The following is a 25,331-nucleotide window of genomic DNA, read 5'->3' as shown; positions in this document are numbered from 1 at the left end:
GAATAATTGTCTGAATGGTAATCATTCTTAGTGTTGAATTTTTCCTTTGCTAATCTTAAAATTTCCACCAATAACCTGGCCTTTTTAAAAAAAAACACTATATAGTTTTAAGTAATCCTTTTCTGAGCTGAATAGTCTGGCTGTAAAATCTAGTCCTGAATAGTAGCATTAAGATAAAGCATTGGCCTGGGAACAATTGCTTCAATTGCTTTTGCACAGATTTTCCCCTAAAATTGTCTTTTTTTTAAATTATGGGAAACTGCGTCCCACCCTGATTCTTCTCATGGGTCTAGTATAGTTTCAGAACACCTTTGATTTTGTTTTTTAATTGACGGGTGATTCTTACCATAGGTTATGGTCTTTTGAATCTTATGAAACACGAATTCATAAAAATGTATGTATACAGATTTAATCAGTAGATCACCAAGGCTTGAAAAATGTTTGACAGATCAAAATAGGATTCCAGGAGCAGTTCCTTCCCATCAACTGCATATTATAAGCTGCAGTTGAAAATGCAAGCCCATTGGCAACTGAACATGTATTTTCAGAAATTGATTGAATGTGAATTTACCCACTAGAGCGGAAAGACTCCAAAAGAATTATCCTAGCTCACTGAAAGCATAATATATTTTAAAGACTTAGCTAAGTTATACACTAACTTTCTCTGAGGATTGTAGAAGAGTTTTGTACTTAATGTCATGGGGAAGATTTTTCTAGACATGCATAGTTAGTGAGTTTGCTGTGAACATCCAGAGAAGTTGGAAAAGCCATCTGAAACCCTGGTCATAAATGGAGCAGAATATGAAAAGATAGGAACAGGTAAGCCTGTTCTTAATTAGAGTATCATGAACTGCAAGAGGGTTCAGTGATGTCGGGAGAGGCAAAAGGCAAAAGTGGGATTCTGTGTGATTTGCTTCTTAATGGTGGTTTCCTATACACAATTTGTTATGTACTGCAAGAAAACAAGTAAGGAAGGGGTGGTATGGGTTTTATAGTTAGAATGAATGGGTTCTAATCTAAGCTCATCAGTTTTACTAGCATAATAACCCTTGACAAGTCACTAAACTCCCTAGGGCTCAGTTTTCTCATTTGTAATATGGAGAGGATGATATAAGATTAATCTTAAATAGCTAATAGATCTCTATGCACCAGCCAAAAATACACTAATTCAAAATAAGATACCATCTATAATAATATTACTTAACGCATATTAGGTATAAATGTAACAAAATTGATGCTACGACTGACTATAAAGAAAATTTAAAGGAGTCTCTTGACAAAGTTTTAGAAATAAAAGAATTTACCAGGGGGCCAGATAGAAGGTCAACAGAACGATAGCATTTCTATTCATAAGCAAAAATAGCCAGTAAACGTAACTAAAAAGATGATACCACTTATAATAGCATCACAAAAATTATATTCTTTGGACTAAATCTAACAAAAAAAAAGAAATACTTCTACAGGGAAAATTGTAATACTTAATTGGCAGACGTTTAAAAAGCACTAAATAAATGACAAGATACACCATATTCATGAATAGGAAGATTTAGTATCCAAGAGATAGCAATTCTCCCACAAGTGATCTTTCCATCCAATTGAGTTCCAATCAAAAGCCCGGTGGACTTTTTATGATCTTGATAAGCTGATTCTACAATATATAAGGAACAACAAAGGGCCAAAATTCTGGAAACGAATGACAGGAGGGCAGGGGCTTGCCCTGGCAGGTATCAGGATTCATTATAAACCTGCACTGTTTAAAGCAGTATACACTGGTATATACTAGAGAGTCCAGAAACAGACCCACACTTGGGACTGTAATATAAAACAGCTATAGCAAGCCAGATCAGTGGAAACAGGAGAAACTATTTAAAACATGAATCTGCACAAAATTACTATTCATATGTAAAAAAAAAAGACTGCTGCTACCTCATACCCTACACAGATATTAACTGTAGCAAATCAAGTGCTTAAGTGTCATAAGTAAAAGTGTACAGTTCTTTATAGGGTAAAGGCGAATATTTTCATGATATTGGGAAAAGGAAGAATTTCTTAAACTAGAAACAAAAAGTGCTAACTATAAAGAAAAAATTGATAAATTTGACTATATTAAAATTAAATTTATGTTCTCCCAAACACACCATAAATACAAAAAAACAAGTTACAAATTGGGAAAAGATATTTACAACACATATAACCAAAAATAACAAAGAAAATATAAAGAACGTCTGCAAATCAAGAAGAAAAAGATAATCCATTTGAAAAATGAACAGAAGACATCAGCAGGAATTTCAGAAGAGGAACCCATAGGGCCAGTAAACATAAGGAGAGACATTCACCTTTTTAGACATCAGGGAAAGCAAATGAAGACTATATACCATTTAATACCAATTCAATTGGCAAAAATTTTAAAGTATGAAAATACCAAATGTTGGAGAGGAAATAGATCTACAGGAGGTTCTTTGCTAATGGAACTGTAAATTGGAACAACCACTCTGGGAAAGAATTTGGCCTTGTCTTGTGAGGATGAATGTTCATATACCCTAATTGTTCCTCTCCTAGATTCCTATTCAAGAGGCACTTTCGTAGGTACACAAGATATGCACAAGAATATATACAAGAATGTTTATAGCAATACTATTTGTAACAGTAGTCTATTTGTAATAGCAAAAATATTGAAATAAGCCAAATGTCCATCAGCATCAACAGGATATCTTGTGGTGGACTTACTCTATGGAATATTAGAGAACACTCTGCACACTCTGCTGCACAGAACAACATTAGTGGACCTTAGCAGTCTGCTACTGAGTAAAAAGAAAAATAAATTCCACAAGAGGAGTGTCTAACTCCCTTAAGTTAAAAAAAACTGAAGCTACTTTATAATACTATATCACACTATATCAAGAAATTCAAAGAAATAAGAAACAAGATCCAGGGTGATGGTAGGCCCAGGGACAGGATAAAAGAGGAGCTCATACACAAATGTTAATCATCAAAGTTCTAGTCTTTTGTTGAATGTTGGGTCAATAGATGTATAAATAATAAAAAGAAAAGTTAAAAGGGAATGAATACAAAATGGGTGAGAAGGGCTTTGAGGAGAAAAATTACATAAGAACAAAGTCTGTATTCTTATGAATTTTTCACCCACGGTATCTTGGACATCCCAAAGTAGTAATTTTCTTTAAATTATGACAGCATTTTCAGAAAAAAAAAAAAAATCCAACTGATTTCACACTGTTTCAAACCCAACAGTCATTTGAGATTTGAAAAATTATAAGTTGTGTTGTGCCTGACATGAAATTTGCATTTCTTTGCCAAATTTACCAATGTGGAATTTAGAAGCTGTTCATTCTAATCAAGAGCCAGGAGCTCTGTCCTTGTAGTTTATCACCATCTCAGAAGATAATACCTTAGAACTCTTGGCTGTCTTCTAAAAATTCCCTCTCAGAGGATACTCACAGTAATATTAGGAAGTAGTTTTTTTGGAAGCCTGCATATTGTATTTGATAACTCATGTAGAAAACTAGAGAAACTTTTATTTAAGTATAAATTTAGGGGAAATTTTCTGAAGTTTTGCAGCTTCGATGAATTTGAGATTCCTTCCATGCTGTTATCAAGTGATGTGAAGAAATATGGAAAATTCTATGATCTTGCACTGAGGCTGTGAACTGTCAACTTACAAAGGTCTCTAGGGATAGAAATGAGAGCTGACTAAAACCTGCTGCCCCAGATCACCAGGCAGCTGTGGTCATATTCCTGATCTCATACCTCAACTAACTGTACAACATAGCCATGCAAATTTGCATGTGAAAATACATTTGGCTATGCAATATTTGTTTTCATTGTTGCTGTGGTAAAGTGTAAAGTACCCTCATGTTCACAGCCAGCTGCTCTAAAAGATGAATGACTCAGGGAATCTTTCCAAGAAGTTGTTGCAAAAAAAAACCAAACAAACAAAAAAAAGAAGTTGTTGCCTCCCTCCTAGATATTTCCAAAAATATCCTTGAAGAAAGAAGAAATTGTTCATTAAGACATTCAATTATTGTCCATGTAGCAACACAGAAAGCCAATTTTATTTCTCAATAAACAGTGCAGAGGAAAGGGAAATAAATGGTCTTTGTTAATATTGGGCATCTTGGGGGTTGAACATCCATAGGTTCGATCCAGGTAGAATGAAATCCATAATCTCCTAAATTCTTTTGTTAAACTAAAATTTTTATCATGTTAAATATGACTTAAAGTGAGTCCTTGGCTAAGCTAAATACCTTCCATTCTTTGTTTCACAGAATTTTAAAATTGTTATCATATGTTATAGTGGAATTTTACCTGTTTCTAAAAAGCAAACTATTCTTAGAAGAATCCTACAACTGTGTTTCTAGAAGGATGACATATTTCTGACTGTGTTTTGCACTTCACTAGATGCTTGTAATAAAAACAAAACCTTGTGTGGCTCTTATAGTAACCATAGGGCATCTCTTTGTTTTATGCCCTATACCTAAAGTGCATGTCCCACTATTATCTTGAGCTACTCTTCAAAGAAGACATTATCAAAAAGACATTTTAGGAGGAATAAATACTGGGATTCTCATGCAGTTTAAATGGTGTTGCTTTATCACAAAGGGAAAGAGATTTTTCCGTTTAGTAGAGAAGGGAGCACCCGAGATCTTTACTGGAAATATTGATTCCTGCAAACGTGCATTCATGTCTTGCCTCATATTTGCCTAATTAGGATGATTCTTCCCCCGACCCAGAGATCTGGATTCAGTTAAGTTCTCTGCCCGTGTATGGTGCTCTCTTAAGAACCTCAGGACCTGAGGTGGAAGAACTCTCAGAGGTTTCCAATTTCACAATGGAAGACATCAACAACAAGAAAATTAGGTATATAACCACCTGGTGTTACGTGACAGAATTTTTTTTAATTGTATTAAAATATGTAAGCAACTAACCAGTAGCTCCCCTGAAAGATTATGTTACTTCTGGCCCCATTGTTAAACAAAGATTTAGTCATCTTACTTGACCTGTTGGTGTAGTTCATTCATTCTGTTCTTCTGCTGGCCTTTGTAGGTACTCAGCTGCACTTGAGACTGGTGGTCATCTGGTTACTGACAGCTTCCACTTCTCTGTCTCTGATTTGGACCACAACCGCCTGGACAATCAGAGGTTTACCATCATGATCACTCCCGTCAAGGATCCACCCCAAGTCATTGCTTTCGCTGACCTTATCACCGTAAGCAGTTCAGATCAATGAACTGTGGGTGCTGTAGAGAGCAGGAGTCTGTGGCAGTGTGAACGAAGGATTTCTACCTAAATTGGATGTCAAGTCCTTCCCCTCAAATATCTAGGCAATAGTATCAAGATACGTATGGCTTTCAAGCATCAGTTTTTCAAAAAGTATGAAAATAATTACATGCAGAAGATCAAATCATTATATCCACATTATTTAATTAGTCAACAAGTATTTCTGTGCCAGACATAAATCTAGATGTGTACAGTATTTTGTATACTATGCTAGATGTATATAGCAGTAGGAGTAGGAATGTATCTTTGAGGAGTTTATAGTCTAATGTTTGCAGCAACTAAAACGTACGGATATGGACAGTATCCCCAGGTCCCTTTTTTTTTTTAATTTATTTATTTTTGGCTGCGTTGGGTCTTCCTTGCTGCGTGTGGGCTTTCTCTAGTTGTGGCGAGTAGGGGCTACTCTTCATTGCGGTGTGCAGGCTTCTCATTGCAGCGGCTTCTCTTGTTGCAGAGCATGAGGTCTAGGTGAGCGGGCTCAGTAGTTGTGGTAGGCTCAGCGGCCATGGCTCACGGGCCCAGCTGCTCCATGGCATGTGGGATCTTCCCGGACCGGGGCACGAACCCGCGTCCCCTGCATCGGCAGGCGGACTCTCAACGACTGCACCACCAGGGAAGCCCGGCAGGCGGATTCTTAACCACTGCGCCGCCAGGGAAGCTTCCCAGGTCCCATCTTAAATGGAGCTGATACTTATCGCTGTAAACGATATTGACAGCTCCTTGGCGTTGGGAGGTGAAATATAATGTACCTCGATCATGAAGTTACCTAGACCTGAATTCAAGTGCCAGTTCTGTTACTAGCTGACTGACTTTGGACCAATTATATAATCTTTCTTAGCCTCAGTTTCCTCGTTTTTTTATAAATTTATTTATTTTATTTATATTTATTTTTGGTTGCATTGGGTCTTCATTGCTGCACGCGGGCTTTCTCTAGTTGCGGCAAGTGGGGCTACTCTTTGTTGTGGTGCACAGGCTTCTCATTGCGGTGGCTTCTCTTGTTGCAGAGCTCGGGCTCTAGGCGCACGGGCTTCAGTAGTTGTGGTGCGTGGGCTTAGTTGCCCACAGCATGTGGGATCTTCCCAGACCAGGGATCGAACTCGCATCCCCTGCGTTGGCAGGCAGATTCTTAACCACTGTGCCACCAGGGAAGTCCCAATTTCCTCATTTTTAAAGTGTTACTATTCCTGTTGCATAAAGGATTACTCTGATGATTAATAAAGTAGCACTAAAAAACCCCAGTAGAGTACTGGCTCATGGTAGGGATTCCATAAAAGTTAATTCACTTTCCTTGTTCTGCTCTACGTACATACCATAATGCCCAAAACTCAGGAGTCCTGGTTTTGTTGAACAACTAAAAATTCATAAAACTGAGTTGTTTCTAAATGGTTCTGATATTCCACCCTTTTTTTTTTTTCATGTCCACACTTCAGGGCAATCGTTTGGACCTTCCCCATTCCCAGAGTCAGGGTGACCTTCCACTTTGTAACTTGTAGATCTTCCTATATTTAGCCAAGAGTTATTCAGAAGTAAACGGCTTCATATCCAGCAGGCTAGCAAAAAACACTAGGGTCAGGTTGCAAAGTAAGCATACAAAACAGGGCCCTAAAGGAAAACGGTAGCTGGAGCACCTGCTTCTACTCATAACCGATTTATTTTCCTCCTTGACAGTAAGATAAGCACTAGCTTTCAGGTATGGTGAGCCCTTTCTTCCTGCACCCCTATAAACATACACTATCATGGGATAAATGGGACTTCCTGCTGGGAACTCCTACTATAGGACAGAGCTACCCTCATAGTATCCAAGGGAGGACTGGATGAATCATTCTGTAGCTGCGGGCTTTTGAACGTTGATACGGAAGGAAGGCAGCCATCCTGTCGCGCAGCTGTTCCAAGGTAGGTGATTAGAATGGGCCAGAGCTGCTTTACAACCAGATCCATCGTGGAAGGAAGCACAACTTTGAAGGGAAACACGGAAGTCACCGTGTCTGAGCGTAGCTTCAAGAGGCGCTGAAGGATTGCCCAGTCCCAGCAGCTCGAATATTCCTCATCTCGTGCGTAGAGGATCTTCCTCCTCAAAGAAGTGGAATTGGTACTGGAAGGTCACCCCAGGCAACTCTTTTCAATTGAGTTCCTTTTACTGCAGTTACGTGCAACCGCCCAAGGACTCTCTCCAATCTTCTCTTCCTTAGGTTGACGAGGGAGGGAGAGCCCCACTCTCATTTCACCACTTCTTTGCTGCTGATGATCAGGACAGCCTCCAGGGTGACGCCGTCATTAAACTAAGTGCCCTGCCCAAGTACGGCTGCATCGAGAACACGGGGACAGGTAACAGCAGTAGATTGGCTCTAGAGTTGCTCCAGACCTGGAGAGAAGGGAGCGGGGAGGTGGGTAACTGTCTGCAGTTAACCTGGATATGGAGAACTAAAGAGGGAATGGAACCATTTCAAAGAAATGGAAGGAGGGAAGGTTTCATTGACTCAACAAAAATTGAGTGTTTCCTGTATGCCAAGCACTGTTTTAAGCACTGGGGATATATCAGTAAACAAAACAGACAGAAACCCCTACTTTCATGGTGCCTTAGATCCTGGTGGGAGGAGACGGATAAGAAACCTAATAAATGAAAAAACTGCGTAAGACGTCAGGAGGTCAATCAGTGCTATGGGAAAAACTAGAGCAGGGTGAGGGGATTTGGAGTGCCAGCAATGGGGACGCAGAGGCTTGGGGATTGCACTCAGAACTGAGTGTCAAGGAAATAAAATTTTCTGTCCTTTTACTGTGAGGCAGCTGCAGTTTAGCTGAACCATAGCTTACGTCGCTGCTTTTTCTGAGGATATGACATGAATTGAAATGCATGCTTGTCTCTCTGTGACCCTCTCCTCAACATCCCTCCCCCCAGCTCATCTACCCTGGACCCACTGCCCTTGGTGATTATCACAGTGAAGGGGAGGGGAGAGGGTGGATACCGTCCACAGGTCCGCCGAGACCACAATGACTGGCAGTTGAGACAGCTCCCGGCAGGTGACCGTGCTGCTGCCTCCGCAGTGAGATTCCTGAGTGCCAGCGCTTGGCTCTAACTGGTGTGCAGCTAGCAGCTCCCACAGAGAGGCCAGTGGAGGCGTCTGTGACCAGCGTGGTGCCTGGGATTTGAGCCTGGTTACCGGAAACTCATTTAGCAGGGGACATGTTTTCCTATAGAAAATCTTGAGTCTTTTCCCCATCTTGCCTTTCAGTGTGTGCTCTTAGATTTGTTTCTTGCTGAGTTAGATTTATCTCAACAAATGTTTATACAGTGGATGTAAAGATGAATAAGATGCAGCCCCTGCCTCAAGTGGGAGACAGATATGAAGACTGATAAATTACAATCATGAAACGCCAGGACAGGGAAAGGAGGAAAGCACTGAGAAAGGGCATAGGACAAAACAGCTACTTTTGCCTGTAAAGGCAAGAAAGTCGGAGGAAGCAACATTTGAGTTGGAACTTGAAGTGTCAGTGGGAGTTGCTGTGGGCAGAGGGAAAATGGCATTTCTCACAGAGGGAAGAGCACAAGCAGAGGTGGGGAATCATGAAAGGATGGTTGCCCCCAGCCTTCTCTTCTGTCCAGGTGATTTCTTATTAAGCTTTTTGTTTGTTTGTTTTTTGTTTTTTTTGCGGTACGCGCGCCTCTCACTATTGTGGCCTCTCCCGTTGCGGAGCACAGGCTCCGGACGCGCAGGCTCAGCAGCCATGGCTCACGGGCCCAGCCGCTCCGCGGCATATGGGATCTTCCCGGACCGGGGCACAAACCTGTGACCCCTGCATCGGCAGGCGGACCCTCAACCACTGCGCCACCAGGAAATCCCTCTTATTAAGCTTTTTTTAATATCGTTTTATGCTAACCTGGAGTACATGTAGAAGTGAAATTTCTGGCAAGCCTCAGCCTCTCTTAAAGTGGTTTGCAGACTTTAATGTGCATAAGACTCACCTGGAGGGCCTGTGCAAACAGTTTCCTGGGCAGCAACCCCAGAGTTCCTGTTTAAGGAGGCTGTTGAGACCCATGCGTTTGCATTTCTCACCAGCTCACAGGCGATGCCATTACTGCTGGTCCACACTTGGAAAACCATTGCTCTGCATTAGTATGAACCTGGAAGTAAGGAAAAGACGTTCGGGGGGCAAATAATTGTTCCAAGGCACATTGTATAAGGACTCACCCTTTGCTCCATGGGAGTTCAGAACCAAGTCTGTTTCATACAAACTAGCTACCTAGATTCAGAATTTAGCTGATCAGAAGAACATCTTTTTAAAAACATTAGAAGAAGTAGCTTTAAGTTCATACCGGCAAGATGGAAGAAACAGAATAATCATATTGTCTGGTATGAAATCTAACAGCATGGATAATCTACATTCCTTTAGTACCAGCACAACCAGGGCAGGGCCCACCTTGATTACCTGTTGGGCATCACCGTGTTCCAGTGCAGTGCAGTAATAGATGTTCATGATGATAGCCTGCACACATCAAGAACTATTTAATTTGCACATAGTATATTCTGTTTAAGAAGGCAAGGAAGAACATTAATGAGAGAGATTTATGTGAAAAAATAGAAGGGCTTCCCTGGTGGCGCAGTGATTGGGAGTCCGCCTGCCGATGCAGGGGACGCGGGTTCATGCCCCAGTCCGGGAAGATCCCACATGCCGCGGAGCGGCTGGGCCCGTGAGCCATGGTCGCTGGGCCTGTGCGTCCGGAGCCTGTGCTCCGCAGCGGGAGAGGCCGCAAGAGTGAGAGGCCTGCGTACCGCAAAATATATATATATATAGAAGGTGCTGTTTTAAAAATTGAAAGGACGGTGCTTAAAGCTTCAGTGGCAGATTCACTTGTTGAACAGCTTGTTTTCTAAGACAGAAAGTAAGTCATTATTCTATTCAAGTATATTTTTAGGCACTATTTACTTAGGCTATTTTTGATCCAAATAAAGATACTATATTTCTTATATTTACAGTGATCAAAGGAAAGAGAAAATAAAATTTGAAGGAATTATAGCAATTCCTTTTGGAAACCCTGAACTGTATGCCCTAGGGATTATCAGGTCACTGGTCACTTAGAGCCCTCTATTCTTCTGGTGTCAAGAGGAATCATATCTGAGGGGTAAAATTTAAGAAACTTCATGTCATTGAAAAAAATAATATTTGTCTTGAATTCTTATTTCAAAGAAATTATAAATGAAGCATTTTCATTCCTCGTCTTTACATTGAGAGGTAAATGAAAAATGACCCTGTCTGCAATCTAGGAAGTCAATGGCCTTTTAATATATGACCTAATCTTTGCAAAGGACCATGAAAGAGGGAAAGAGAAAGCCTTATCGCTTTCAGATCTTCTATCTACACTTTTCTTTGTTGATGTATATCCAGGGAGTGTTTGAAGACACAGGGGTTTCTTTTTTCTCCTCTCTTTAGAAGAAAATGTAACGATTTAAAATCAATCAGTTACAGAGACTTAATTGACATAGCTGTTCCTGCTATGCAAGGAAGAGCATAGCAGCCTTGAACAGCATAGCAGCCTCAGAGACCAAGTAAGAGACAAGTCACCCATCATTTAGACAGTGTTTACTCTTCCCCTTGGCCTTTGGGCCTGGGATGAAAAGAAGAGGTAACCAGAGCCAGCACTTTCTGTGGAGCTCTGAATGGTACTTGAGCATCTCAGTACCTGAACTGCACCCAAGCTCTGGATGGTCCCTGAGCATCACAGTAGCCCTGCTGTACCATCCCAGGGGCTGAGCACTAGCCCATGCAGAGGTTTCCTTAAGGAATTGAATAGTCAAATGAAAACATGCTTAAGGAGATGTTTCTTAGATTTAAAAGGTATGCAGTTAACCTTTTCTTGTGTAAAGAAAGAAGGTTCCTCTTGCAGAGTGGTTTTGAAATTGACTAAAGCTTAAGGTAAAACCTTTACTATTGTATCAATACTTGTCCCATGACTTATTTTGTCAAATATTTCTAACAAAACAACCACTGATTCTATGCTGTATGAAATAATAACATTCACAGTGCTTTCATACATGTTATCTCATTTGATTCCCATTTGTAGATGAAAACACTCTCCCACCTTTATTCTCAAACATATTTTCCTCTTCTGTTGATAGTGCTGTCAGGCTTTCTGGTTCAGCCCAGGAAGCAGGAATTGATGGATCAAGGTAAAAGTTCCCTCTTGCTGTTGATGCAGGTGATCGATTTGGCCCTGGAACTACCAGTGATCTAGAAGCATCATTCCCTCTTCAAGATGTCCTGGAAAACTACATTTACTACTTTCAGAGTGTTCATGAAAGCATTGAGCCAACCCATGATATTTTCAGTTTTTATGTAAGTGATGGAAACAGTCGATCAGAAATCCACAGCATCAACATCACCATCGAGGTAAAGACTTTGGAAGTTGGATAAGTTGGGCCTTTGACCACGATATCGCACCATTAGATAGCTTTCTGTGAACTCAAAAGCAAAGAAGATTGGGTTTGACCTTGAACTTTAGAGGTCAGTTTTTAAAATATAACCCTGACCTTTAGGAAACTTGTAGAATTAAGGCTGGCATTTGGGGATGGTCTGACTTGGAAATCGGAATTTCCATTTCAGAGTAAAGTCTATCTGGTTCTGTGTGAAAACAGTTTGTGAGAGTCAGACAGAGAAACCTTGCCAGTCTCATATTAGGTGAAAAACAACATATGCTTATTTTTCCCTGAAATTATTGTATGTGGTTCTATGTGCATACTTGCCTTTTCTTATATTTTTTAGTGCATTTATTCATTACACTGTAACATGAAAGAAATGTGTTTCTCGTTGCTGTGTTTATTCTCATTTGAGCAACTACATAGGCTTGCTCTGTCACCCCAGGGAGAGAGATAAAAGATAAAAATCAGAATGGAATGCCCTCTGCCTTGAGAAAATAAAACAGGACACTCTCGGCACCCTTCAGGGACAGTGGATGAGGGGTGCTGGCACGAGGATGGGGGGGTCAAGGAGATGTCTTTAGACACCCACAGTTTCAAATATGTGTCCTCCTATAGGTACTGTGCCATGCTTAGGCTTCTAAGACTGTTCTGATTTCAGATAATGTGCCCTTTTATCCCCCAAATATACTTGTCTAACCACATGTCCGTATTTTTGGTCTGGAAAATGTCATCCTTGTACCTACGGAAAATACCTGAGAAGATTTCTGTAGCATGTCCATCAGTGTCTTTTCAAGGGGATATTTGGTTTGTGTGACCTGCTCGCCTTTCAACCTAACCATTTTGAGTGGGAATTAAAGATGGTGACATATTAGATACAAACTACTATGCATAAAATAAACACCAAGGACCTACTGTATAGCACAGGGAACTATATCCAGTATCTCATAATGATCTATAATGGAAAATAATCTGAAAAAATATATCTATATAATTGAACCTCTTTGCTGTATACCTGAAACTAACACAACTATATTTCAATAATAATAATAACAATAAAAGACAATGACACGTTACATGCTATTTCGGTCGTGAAAGTTAATGTGGTGGTGTTACTTTCTCTGAATAATGCATGTTATTTTTTTCTTCTTAAACCAGTATCTGTGTGAGACCTAATATCTTATGCTTTAATCAGAGGAAGAATGACGAGCCTCCCAGGATGACCTTGCGGCCCCTTGGCGTGCAGCTGAGCTCGGGAGTGGTGATAAGCAATTCTTCTTTGAGCCTGCAGGACCTGGACACTCCAGATAACGAGCTGATTTTTGTATTGACAAAAAAGCCTGGCCATGGTAGGACACAACTGCTATGGGAAGCTTCTTAATTGAGGTGCCCGACAGGTTATTAGAATAAACACATAGATTTCAGCCGATCATTCCTCTGCCTTGCTGGTGTGTAGTCCGTTCTTTACATCAAAGTATAATCAAATTCACAGCTAGCTAATGTTCTTTGAGGTCACAGTAGACTCTGGTTGCTCTGAAAGCCTGAATCCTGGGTAATTGGTGTCTCTGAAATTCAATTTCAGCTGTTTTCTTGCTTTCTTATGTAACCTCAGGCAAAACAAGTTTTCAGAATCTGCACATCCTCTTCTCAGAGTAGGCATCATTGCTTGATCATCCTGGGCCATTGCATGCAAGGAACAGCATAGCAGCCTTGAAATTAATCGCAAAAGGTGTTCCCTTCAGGTTAGAGGCGTGGTAGACGTCTTTATGAGCTTGTTCCTTTTGCAAAGAAAACACTTTTCCTGATTAAACCAGAAGTTTAGAAAACCACCATGGGACTCTTCTACGTACTTCTTTTCTAAGTGCCATCCCCCTAGTATTAGCTAAAGCTCTGCAACTTTCTTCTCCCAAGTGGTATCTTACTCCATCCTAATGGCTATTGGCCTTTTGAAGATGAAACTGTTGTTGATGGAGAGCTGGCAGGGGAGGTTGTTGGTCATTGCATTTTAGCTTGCCTTCATCCACTTTCACTTTCTTTAATGAAGCACTTTAACTGCCCCTTTGTGGTACATATGACCTTGAAAACAGAAAAATTTGCCTCAGCCCGAAGATGCTTAGTGTCTTTCTGAATTTAAAAGGAATTTAAAACGTATTCCTCTCTCCCACCCCAGATGCCCCAGGCAGAAGGCAGCAAGTGGAGAGTGCTATTTTCACCTTGCAGAAGGTGAAAATAAGGTTTAGATAATGAAGTGAGTTTGAATTCATGGAGAGAGATTTGATTCCTAAGCCACCATATTACTGTATCCATCTGTGTCTCCTTAAGTGGTTTTTAACCAGGAAAAGCAGAACTTTGTCTTTTTTATTTGGAGATGAGGCCATAGAGCAGCGCCCTGTACTTCTATGTAAAATGCTGATTTGTTGGTCATTTATTTATGTGCCACCATGAGCCTCTGAGGGGCTTGGCATTCTACCCAGGCTCAAGCAGTTGACAAAATCAGACAATGTTTTGGTGTCATATATACTCTACCATTGTCTCTTTCTTTCTTTTTTTCGCTTCCTTCCTAGGTCATCTGCTCCGGAGGCAAACTGCTTCTGAGCCTCTGGAGAATGGGAGGGTTTTGGTCCAGGGCTCGTCCTTCACCTACCAGGATATCCTGGCCGGGCTGGTTGGGTACATGCCTGGTGGTCCTGGTGTGGCAGTGGATGAGTTCCGGTTCTCCCTCACTGATGGACTCCACACAGACACAGGGAGGATGGAGATATACATAGAGCTGCCTACAGATGACACCCCCCACTTGGCTGTAAATCAAGGCCTCCAGCTGTCAGCAGGTACCACAGGGATGGAAGAGAGTGGCCGTGGTTTCTTCTTTGTTGGTGTGCAGTACTTCCTTCCATATCAGCTCAGCTCTGTGGGAGGATCTTGAACTGGGTGTGCAGAATCTGGGGAGACTAGTGTTGGGGAGAACTGTTGTTTTGGGGACACTAAGAGTTGTGAGTGACAAATGTGAAACCTCTGAAGTTCTTTGGACCTCTGTCTGTGAGTTTGAGAAAAGATTGAGAAGAGCTTATAGTATTCCCAAGGTCCACAAAAATCTTCATCTATCCAACTACTCGTAGGCCCAGGTCTCTTAGAACATTGCTACTACCCAACCCCACGGAAACAAACAACAAAATCTAGTAGGATTTTCAAGATGCTTATTAAAAAAAAAAAAGAAAAAGAAAGAAAGGCATGGAGGGGCAATTGGGAAGTCATCATTGCACCAAGAGAGATTATGTAAATAATTGAGAACCATTAGATACGGTGTTCTAGGGTCTAATGTTCACAATTTTACTTATGGATAAGCAACACTGAAGGACCTGTGACACATGTCAGTCTTGGAGTCAGTTTGCAGTAGAGAGTTACTTAGAGAGTGGGCTTTTTTCCACAGAGCATCTGTGTCCCACTGGAGTTCCGTTTGCTTGTTTATTCTTAGTTTCATATGTATTTTGTAGTGGAAAATATATGGTATAATGGTATTTGAAAATTTGGAGATTCCCAAAGGTCTCAAGTATTAGCTCTGGGACTTAACTTTGCCCTATTTACAAGCTAATAAGTTATCCTCTTACTGTTTCATGGATGCTGGTAGAAGACACGAGATTCCTTGGTCAGAGACAAAGTACTTTGTGACAGCACAGCAGGCAGCATTGCCAAGAGCAATTTTGCATCTATTCGCAATGCCCTCCAAGTCCCATGGGGGTGATGCGGAGGGCCCAGATGAATACCTCCGTGTACAGTGTAATGCATTACAGAAGAGGAACACTGAGCTTGGGGAACTCCCCGTGTTATAGTAGCGATAAGCAAGCCTGATCTTTGTCCCAGAGGAAGATGTCACCTCATCCCTCAGGGTTACTCGCAGAGAATGGCCTGAGTAATGAGTGGTCAGGCCCTGCCTTCTTGGCGTTACCCAGCAAGAACATGCAGGGACACTCAGGGCCCATGGTGGGTTGCCACTCCAAACACTAGGATGTATTACACATGAGTGACTAGGACCTACTTTATCAGAATTTACTATTTTTAATGTGAGAAAATGGCTGGAGAGGAAAGCGAGGGGGAAGACCCTGAGAAGACGTGTTTTCCAGGAGACAGTGCCTTGTCTCCAATTCCCAACACCTGTGCAAGCCTTCCAGGGCCCAGCGCTCGGGTCTCCCTGCTCTGTAACCCTCACCATATATTCTGTCTTGAGGAACAATGATTCTGACTGTTCAGTCTGAGAGGGCAACAGATATGTTTGTGAGTTTATGTAAAGCTGTTTTTTTATGATTTGGTGATCCTTAAGTAAATAAATTAGGTCCAAGCAGGTTTCATCATAGGTCTGCGAATCCTTTATATCACAGAACTAGGAGTTATTACATAGATCTAGATACTAACTGAAAGGTCACTGGCGTAGGGCAAGCACTGGTAGAGAGTGAAAGTGGATCATAAGAGAAAAGGGGCTCAGGTCTAAACTCAAGGGGTGATTAGCAAATTGGGAAGTTGGGACTATTCACTTATGGAAATTAAACTTTTTTCAGCTGGAAACAGAAGGGCAGGCAGCTGATACTTCCTTAGACCGAGGAGTGTGTGTTAATTTAGTCTCCAGTCTCCTAAAATCATTTGACATCCTATTCAAAAGCAATGATGGGGAATGACCTAATCTATCCCATTCTCTTCCAGGGTCCGTAGCACCCATCACAGAACAGCACTTGAAAGTAACAGATACTGACTCAGGTGACCATCAGGTGATGTACATCTTGAAGGAAGATCCTGGTGCAGGGCGCCTGCAGTTGGTAAAGCATGACAGCCTGGAGCAAATCTCCGTTAAAGGCCCCGTCCAAAGTTTCACCCAGGCTGACATCAGCCAAGGTCAGCTGCTTCTCTTCTGCCAACCCAGACTTCCAGAAACTCCACCCCCAGTAGTCAAATGAGAGATAAGTGCCTGGTAGCCCATGGCAGCAAACTGAGCACTTTTGTTTTGAATTAAGAGCTGAGTTATAGCTTCATTTATTCTTTCTTGTCTCCTCAATTTTTTTGGTTTTGAAAAAAAACTCTCCTTGGCTAAGATGTGTTCATGCTTTGACATAGCATTGATGAAATTGGGGGCTATTATAGACGAAAAAATCATTTTGTCCTGCTATGATGCTAAAAATGTGTGAGAGAGAGAGAGGAAAAAGAAGTGAATTGGGATGGATTAAGGTGAAAATTATGCCTGCCTGAGGGGAACAATTTATATCTCTTTCCAGCTCCCCAAAGAGCACAAGTTAATGAACTAAGCAAAATGGAAGGGCATAAATTGGAGCTGCCTGAGGGAGATTACATAGCTCATCCCTCATCCCATAGCTCCAGAAAATTACATTTCCTCATCCCATAGCTCCAGGAAATGCTGATGTAATGTAAAAGCATAAATGTTAAATGCTACATAGTTACCGTACAGTGTTTTCAGGGGTAAAAAAGGAAAGAAAGTTACATATTTGGGAGGAAAGTAATCCAGCATCATGTCATGATGTGCAGTTCCATTTAGAGGTGGAAATGTGTCCCCCTAGGAGCGGAAGGTCCCGTCTGCCCTAACGCCCAAAACTGATCGCAGCCAAAATCTCATTAGACATGTTTAGTGAAGGGAGTGGAATAAGTCCTTAATTTTTCCATGCCTCAGTGTCCCTTTTTAGAATATGAGAGCAGCACCTCTCCCTAGATGTTTGGCTATCTTTTCATTGCTAGGTACTTATAAGTGACGCTGTGGGTTAACAAAAATGTAATATATTGCATTTTTCCCTTTGGATCCATTTGACTTCTAGGTAGAGTTCATTTATTTTGTTCATCTATTTCTTTGTTGGTGGGTTATATCTGGTGTCTTTCCTATAATGAATTAAGGCTGTACTGGGAAATGGGAGCGACAGCTTCTGGGAGAATGTGGGCTGCAGCTCTCTGTCCTCTTGGCCTGTGACATGGATATTTAACAGGGTCACACCAATGACGTGGGTCCGGTCAGTGCACGTTTTCCACGTGGGCAGTTTTGCTGATCTAGTTATTCATGAGACTTCTTTAGAGTCTTCCACAGACACCAAGCCTCAACTGTAAGCAATGCTACTTGCTACTTAGGATGGTTTTATCATGATGGAGTCATTGATGATGAGGGAGTTGCTAGTGGGAGATGAAAGGGAGGAAATGAAAATATTAGATTAAAATGTCAAAAGCAATGTCTAATTGAGAAGGGGTTAATTGATTCACTGGTGTGAATACCAACTGAATTCTCACCTGACATTTCAGAAATAAGGGCAGAAAACACTAATAGCAAATTTTGATTTTCTTGTCCTTATTACAGGCCACGTAGAATACAGTCATGGGAAAGGAGAATCTGGCGGGAGCTTTGCTTTTAAATTTGATGTGGTTGATGGAGAAGGCAACAAATTGATCGGCCAGTCATTTTCCATCAGTGTTTTGGGTAAGGGGGCACTGGGTTTCTAAAAGTCCTCCAGCAGTTCTGAGGTCATGTGGTGCACACTGTGCTCACCTTGAGGCTTGAGCCTTTCCTTTAGGTGCTCATGTGGAAACCTGGAATCATATCCTGTCTGTTGTGCGAGGCCGTGGCTCCTTGATACGCTCTCTGAGGGACAGGCCTGGAGACTATTCTGATCTTACCCCTGGACACCAGGCCCAGAATTGAAGAAAGGAGGCTAAAAATGATCCCATTTCAAATCACTCTTTCTGATATTTTCAGAAGACAAATCCCCACCAGTCATCACCACCAATAAAGGGCTGGTCTTGGATGAAAACTCGATGAAGAAAATCACCACTCTGCAGCTCTCTGCCACTGACCAGGAGACGGAGCCTGCAGAACTGATCTACAGAATCACCAGAGAGCCCCAGCTGGGCCACCTGGAACACACAGCATCACCAGGTAAGCCCATCATCTCTGACTTCATCCAACCAAAAGCTGGCATTTAGGAAGTGCTGGGGGCAGCCACACTACGTGTACACACTCACCTTGAATCTGCCTTTGTTAGTATTTACTTTTGGCATCACTAGTTCTGACCATTATATACTGCCTTGCATTATACTTACAACGAAGTATGCTCAGTAATTGCTTACTGGAAGTTGAATTAAAAATTACACTTTGATATAAACAGTCTTGGCTCCATAACTAGAATTCAGCAAATAGCAGGTGAGCATGCATGTTGAGTAAGACCTTGGTTTAGCTGCTACAGAGGAAAAAAAATAAAAGGTAAATAAGATATAACCACAACCTTTAGAGTCCTCTATTGGATAAGATAAGGAACCTCCGCATGTAATCATACACAAGGGAAGAAGATAGCAGGTATTTTAAGAACTGTATAAACCTGCTATCATAGGAGTTCAAACGTGAAAGAGGCTGCATTGGGTGTGAAGGTGCAAAGAGGTGGCATTTAACAGTGCACTTGAAAGATAGAATTTGGGCTGACAGAAATCGTGTTATTTCCAGAGATACGAACAGCATGTGGGCACATTCCAAAAATTATGAGAGGGCCAGTAATCCCTATTTAATTCAATAGGCAATAGGGAGCCACTGCAGAATTATGAACCGGGAGGGGAAGTGAAATTCATCTAGTGTCCAACAGGATGAACTGAAAGAAAAAGGAGGCAGTGCCCTTGGGTAGGAAGTTTCTCATTTGGCCAGATGCAAGCTAGTGAGGCTTCACGCGGAGGGGCAGCCGTGGGAATAGTAAGATGAGAAGAATATAAGAGATTATTCCTGGTACCTCGTAAGTATCCAGTAAACAGTAGATGGCGGAAGGAAGGAAGGAAGCAGTTAATTTCAGGAGGAGAACCTATAGAACTTGGCAGCTTGATTGGATGTGAGGGATAAGAGATATTTGCTGAATAAACAACCTAAAGGTAGAATTGTCTTTATTTGGTCCATCATAGAAGAAGTGTCAGCTTGCAGGAAATTTAGATCATTGTTTTCTTTGGATTTCAGGTTACAGATTCTTCATTCATTCAACCACGGAAATAGCAAAACAGAGAAAGTACTTGCCCTGACGCTGGGAATCAGATAGTAAGCACACAAGCAAGCAAATATATCATATGTCAATGGTGATGAGTTAGGGGGTGAAATGAGGGCGTTCTTGGGGTGCAGGGAGCAAGGAGGCGAGGGAAGGCCTCCCTAACAATAAGATGACGTATGAGCAGAGATCTGAACAAAGTGAGGGAGCCAGCCATGCCGACATGTAAAGGAAAGAGCATTCCAGACAGGGGATTGGCGAGTGTCAACATCCTGAGGTGGGATCAGCCAGGCCTATCACATTCCAGATGCAGCAAGGAGACCAGTATGGCTGGGGCGGAGTGAGCTGGGGAGAGAGTGGAGATGCATGGAGGACCGCACTGGAGGGGGAGCCAGTGGGGGTGAATGTGTCTGGGTCCAGCGTGATGGTGGAGGAGGGAGTTATGTGTATGGTGGGAGGGCATGGGGAAGGATGGACAGATTGGCCAAAATTCCTAATGCCAATTAAAGCCAGTGCCCTCCCCTTTTGTCCCAGAGTTCCTGGGGACGGTATGCAGATCAGCACTCCCAAGACCTTGGCTGCATGAGGTACCTGATAAATCATTCATGAGCTAATTGCTCCTGCCAGAATTCTGTCAGGTTGCTGATTACATCTCTCCAAAGATGAAAGGGCAGACTCTTGGCTGTTGTGTTGGGCAACTGCATTTACACTGCACAGAGCTCCAAAAGGCCCGGAGCTTCACGCAGGGCACTGCCAGCTGCTGGTAAGTCCCGGCCCTGGCTCTTCTCTGACCCCCAGGCTGAGTCCTGTGTGAGGCTGCCCCACATTCGCTTTTTCTGTTTTTACAGTCTCAGCCTTCACTGGGCTTAAATCCTGGACGCCAAGACCAGGCCAGCACTGCTCAGGGTACCACCCATAGGGGATCACACTTCTCCCTCCTCTTGGGAAAGCAGCCTCCCGAAACAGAGGGAGGGGCGCTTCCTTCACCTGCCCTTTCCCACCAGGCTTGACTACCTAATCCACGTTCTCTCCCGCCCCCACCATTTCTTCTCAATCCTCCCGTTTCTAGAGATTCTAAGTAGACCAGATAGGAAGATCTTGACTCTTGGGGGCCCCTCTCCATCTCTAGTGGAGCAGGGCTTCCCTGCCCCTCCCACATTATCAGCCCCGCAGTCCTTTCTATAGCATTTAGTCAGCATTCTCTCCTTCCCTGTGTCTCCTAAGTGGAACTGTATTCATGAATTCAGTTCTTTTGAAATGTCAAAGCTCTCCCTTCGGAGGAAGTCCATGCTGATTATGGGTCACCCTTTCTGAAGGCAGCTGGCTACAGCTTGGAGAAAAGCACCTCACCCCGTTTGTCTCCATGGGTGAGGATGGGTCTGCTAGGAGCTGAGGCTGGGCTGGAGCCTGTTTCCAAGAAAAGCAGAACAGCTTCTAGACTAGTGTCTCTAGTGCAAGCACTGAGATATTTGGGGACTGGATGCCTCTGGGAATTATCATTTGCCACCAGTGCTTGCAGACATCCTCTTGATGGTTAACTATGAAGTGTACTTAGCCTTATGCCATCTCTCTTAGTCAGCTGATTGTGATTGTTGTCTTTAGATAGAAAAGGTGTGAAGGTCCTCTTTTCTCCCCTCAAGGCGTCACAGGGAGCCATGTGTCCATGGGAACCGTGCGGAAGACAGACACAAACCTCCTCCCACAGAGGAGAGCCACGTGAGGCTCTAGTCCCTGTATGGGCTCTTGGCAACGTTGAGGGCCCACACCCTCATGTCAGTGACCCTAAGGACCCTCTTATTCTTGGGAAATTAGAGTAAGGGGTTATATTATCAGGATAGAAGCTAAGCTGCTGGAACAAAGAGACTGCAAAATACAGTACCTTCCACAAGAACTTTATTTTTGCTCACAGCAAAATCCAGAGGCAGGTGGCCCAGAACGTACTGTCATCATCCGCCAACGAGCAGCCAGGGAGGAAAGACCAGGGGCGCCCACATCCATTTCTTTTCCAGGAGTATTACTGGAAGAACCCATATCCTTTTTTTTTTTTAAGTCATCATTTTTTTTTTAACATCTTTTTTGGAGTATAATTGCTTTACAATGGTGTGTTAGTTTCTGCTGCGTAACAAAGTAAGTCAGCTATACGTATACATATATCCCCATATCCCCTCCCTCTTGCGTATCCCTCCCACTCTCCCTAGCACACCCCTCTAGGTGCTCACAAAGCACCGAGTTGATCTCCCTGTGCTATGCAGCTGCTTCCCACTAGCTATCTATTTTACATTTGGTAGTGTATATATGTCAGTGCCACTCTCTTACTTTGTCCCGGTTACCCTTCCCCCTCCCCGTGTCCTCAAGTCCATTCTCTACGTCTGTGTCTTTACTCCTCTCCTGCCCCTAGGTTCTTCAGAACCTTATTTTTTTTTTTTTTTAGATTCTATATATGTACTAGCATACAATATTTGTCTTTCTCTTTCTGACTTACTTCACTCTGTATGACAGACTCTACGTCCATCCACCTCACTACAAATAACTCAATTTCATTTCGTTTTATGGCTGGGTAATATTCCATTGTATATATGTGCCACATCTTCTTTATCTATTCATCTGTTGACGGACACTTAGGTTGCTTCCTGGCTATTGTAAGCAGTGCTGCAGTGAACATTGTGGTGCATGACTCTTTTTGAATTGTGGTTTTCTCAGGGTATATGCCCAATACTGGGATTGCTGAGTCATATGGTAGTTCTATTTTTAGTTTTTTAAGGAACCTCCATATTGTTCTCCATAGTGGCTGTATCAATTTACCTTTCCACCAACAGTGCAACAGGGTTCCCTTTTCTCCACACCCTCTCCAGCATTTATTGTTTGTAGTCTTTTTGATGATGGCCATTCTGACCGGTGTGAGGTGATACCTCATTGTAGTTTTGATTAGCATTTCTCTGAGGACTAGTGATGTTGAGCATCCTTTCATGTGTTCGTTGGCAATCTGTGTATCTTCTTTGGAGAAATGTCTATTTAGGTCTTCTGCCCATTTTTGGATTAGGTTGCTTATTTTTTGGATATTGAGCTACATGAGATGCTTGTATATTTTGAAGATTAATCCTTTGTCAGTTGCTTCATCTACAAATATTCTCTCCCATTCTGAGGGTTGTCTTTCGTCTTCTTTATGGTTTCCTTTGCTGTGCAAAAGCTTTTAAATTTCATCAGGTCCCATTTATTATTTATTGTTTTTATTTCCATTTTTCTAAGAGGTGGCTCAAAAAGGGTCTGGCTGTGATTTATGTCATACAGTGTTCTGCCTGTGTTTTCCTCTAAGAGTTTTATAGTGTCTGGCCTTACATTTAGGTCTATAATCCTTTTGTGTACAGTGTTAGGGGGTGTTCTAATTTCATTCTTTTACATGTAGTTGTCCAGTTTTTCCAGCACCACTTATTGAAGAGGCTGTCTTTTCTCTTTTGTATATTCTTGCCTCCTTTATCAAACATAAGGTGACCATATGTGTGGGGGTTTATCTCTGGGCTTTCTATCCTGTTCCATTGATCTATATTCTGTTTTTATGCCATACCATACTGGCTTGATTACTGTAGCTTTGTAGTATAGCCTGAAGTCCAGGAGCCTGATTCCTCCAGGTCTGTTTTTCTTTCTAAAGATTGTTTTGGCTATTTGGGGTCTTTTGTGTTTCCATACAAATTGTGAATTTTTTTGTCCTAGTTCTGTGAAAAATGCCATTGGTAGTTTGACAGGAATTTCATTGAATCTGTACATTGCTTTGGGTAGTAGAGTCATTTTCACTATGTTGATTCTTCCAATCCAAGAACATGGTATATCTCTCCATCTGTTTGTATCGTCTTTAATTTCTTTCATCAGTGTCTTATAGTTTTCTGCATACAGGTCTTTTGTCTCCTTAGGTAGGTTTATTCCTAGGTATTTTATTCTTTTTGTTACAGTGGTATATGGGAGTGTTTCCTTAATTTCTCTTTAGGATTTTTCATCATTAGCGTATAGGAATGCAAGAGATTTCTGTGCATTAATTTTGTATCTGGCTACTTTACCAAATTCATTGATTAGCTCTAGTAGTTTTCTGGTAGCATCTTTAGGATTCTCTATGTATAGTATCATGTCTTCTGCAAACAGTGTCAGCTTTACTTCTTGTTTTCTGATTTGGATTCATTTTATTTCTTTTTCTTCTCTGATTGCTGTGGCTAAAACTTCCAAAACTATGTTGAATAATAGTAGTGAGAGTGGGCTACCTTGTCTTGTTCCTGACTTAGAGAAAATGGTTTCAGTTTGTCACCATTAAGAATGATGTTGGCTGTGGGTTTGTCATATGTGGCCTTTATTATGTTGAGGAAAGTTCCCTCTATGCCTACTTTCTGCAGGGTTTTTATCATAAATGGATGTTGAACTTTGTCGAAAGCTTTTTCTGTGTCTATTGAGATGATCATATGGTTTTTCTCCTTCAATTTGTTAATATGGTTTATCACATTGATTGATTTGCGTATATTGAAGAATCCTTGCATTCCTGGGATAAACCCCACTTGATCATGGTGTATGATCCTTTTAATGTGCTGTTGGATTCTGTTTGCTAGTATTTTGTTGAGGATTTTTGCATCTATGTTCATCAGTGATATTGGCCTGTAGTTTCCTTTCTTTGTGACATCTTTGTCTGGTTTTGCTATCAGGGTGATGGTGGCCTCGTAGAATGAGTTTGGGAGGGTTCCTCTCTATGCTGTATTTTGAAAGAGTTTGAGAAGGATAGATGTTAGCTCTTCTCTAAATGTTTGATAGAATTCGCCTGTGAAGCCATCTGGTCCTGGGCTTTAGTTTGTTGGAAGATTTTTAATCACTGTCTCAATTTCAGTGCCTGTGATTGGTCTGTTTACAATTTCCTTTTCCTCTTGGTTCAATCTCGGAAGGTTGTGCTTTTCTAAGCATTTGTCCATTTCTTCCAAGTTGTCCATTTTACTGGCATATAGTTGCTTGTAGTAATCTCTCATGATCCTTTGTATTTCTGCAGTGTCAGTTGTTACTTCTCCTTTTTCATTTCTAATTCTATTGATTTGAGTCTTCTCCCTTTTTTTCTTGATGAGTGTGGCTAATGCTTTATCAATTTTGTTTATCTTGTCAAACAACCAGCCTTAAGGTTTATTGATCTTTGCTATTGTTTCCGTCATTTCTTTTACATTTGTTTCTGATCTGATCTTTATGATTTCTTTGCTTCTGCTAACTTTGGTTTTTTTTTGTTGTTGTTCTTCTTCTTTCTCTAATTGCTTTAGGTGTAAGTTTAGGTTGTTTATTTGAGATGTTTCCTATTTCTTGAGGTAGGATTGTATTGCTATAAACTCCTCTTAGAACTGCTTCTAAGTTAGTGTTCCTATTACCATTTTCTTAACTGTTTTGGGTTTGTTATTGTAGGTCTTTTCCTTCTTTTGTGTTTCTTGCCTAGAGAAGTTCCTTTAGCATTTGTTGTAAAGCTGGTTTGATGGTGCTGAATTCTCTTAGCTTTTGCTTGTCTGAAAAGGTTTTAATTTCTCCATCCAATCTGAATGAGATCCTTGCTGGGTAGAGTAATCTTGGTTGCAGGTTTTTCCCTTTCATCACTTGAAATATGTCCTGCCAGTCCCTTCTGGCTTGC

The 25,331-nt window shown here is 41.6% G+C and overlaps 1 protein-coding gene across 1 annotated transcript in view; it reads left to right on the top strand.

Annotated features, from left to right (window-relative positions):
- Window positions 1-25,331, top strand: part of FRAS1 (Fraser extracellular matrix complex subunit 1) — a 464,038-nt gene that overhangs the window by 360,999 nt on the left and 77,708 nt on the right. Inside the window, exons 39-47 of the mRNA XM_060012300.1 lie at window positions 4,727-4,875; window positions 5,062-5,224; window positions 7,485-7,620; window positions 11,489-11,679; window positions 12,901-13,054; window positions 14,270-14,533; window positions 16,398-16,586; window positions 18,043-18,162; window positions 18,439-18,618. Of these exons, the coding sequence (XP_059868283.1) occupies window positions 4,727-4,875; window positions 5,062-5,224; window positions 7,485-7,620; window positions 11,489-11,679; window positions 12,901-13,054; window positions 14,270-14,533; window positions 16,398-16,586; window positions 18,043-18,162; window positions 18,439-18,618 (1,546 nt within the window). The remainder of the gene's footprint in view (window positions 1-4,726; window positions 4,876-5,061; window positions 5,225-7,484; window positions 7,621-11,488; window positions 11,680-12,900; window positions 13,055-14,269; window positions 14,534-16,397; window positions 16,587-18,042; window positions 18,163-18,438; window positions 18,619-25,331) is intronic.

Source organism: Delphinus delphis, chromosome 5 (genome assembly GCF_949987515.2).
Source record: "Delphinus delphis chromosome 5, mDelDel1.2, whole genome shotgun sequence".
Classification (NCBI taxonomy): domain Eukaryota; kingdom Metazoa; phylum Chordata; class Mammalia; order Artiodactyla; family Delphinidae; genus Delphinus; species Delphinus delphis.
Note: the sequence above shows the minus strand (reverse complement) of the source record. Positions and strands in the feature narration are given on the sequence as shown.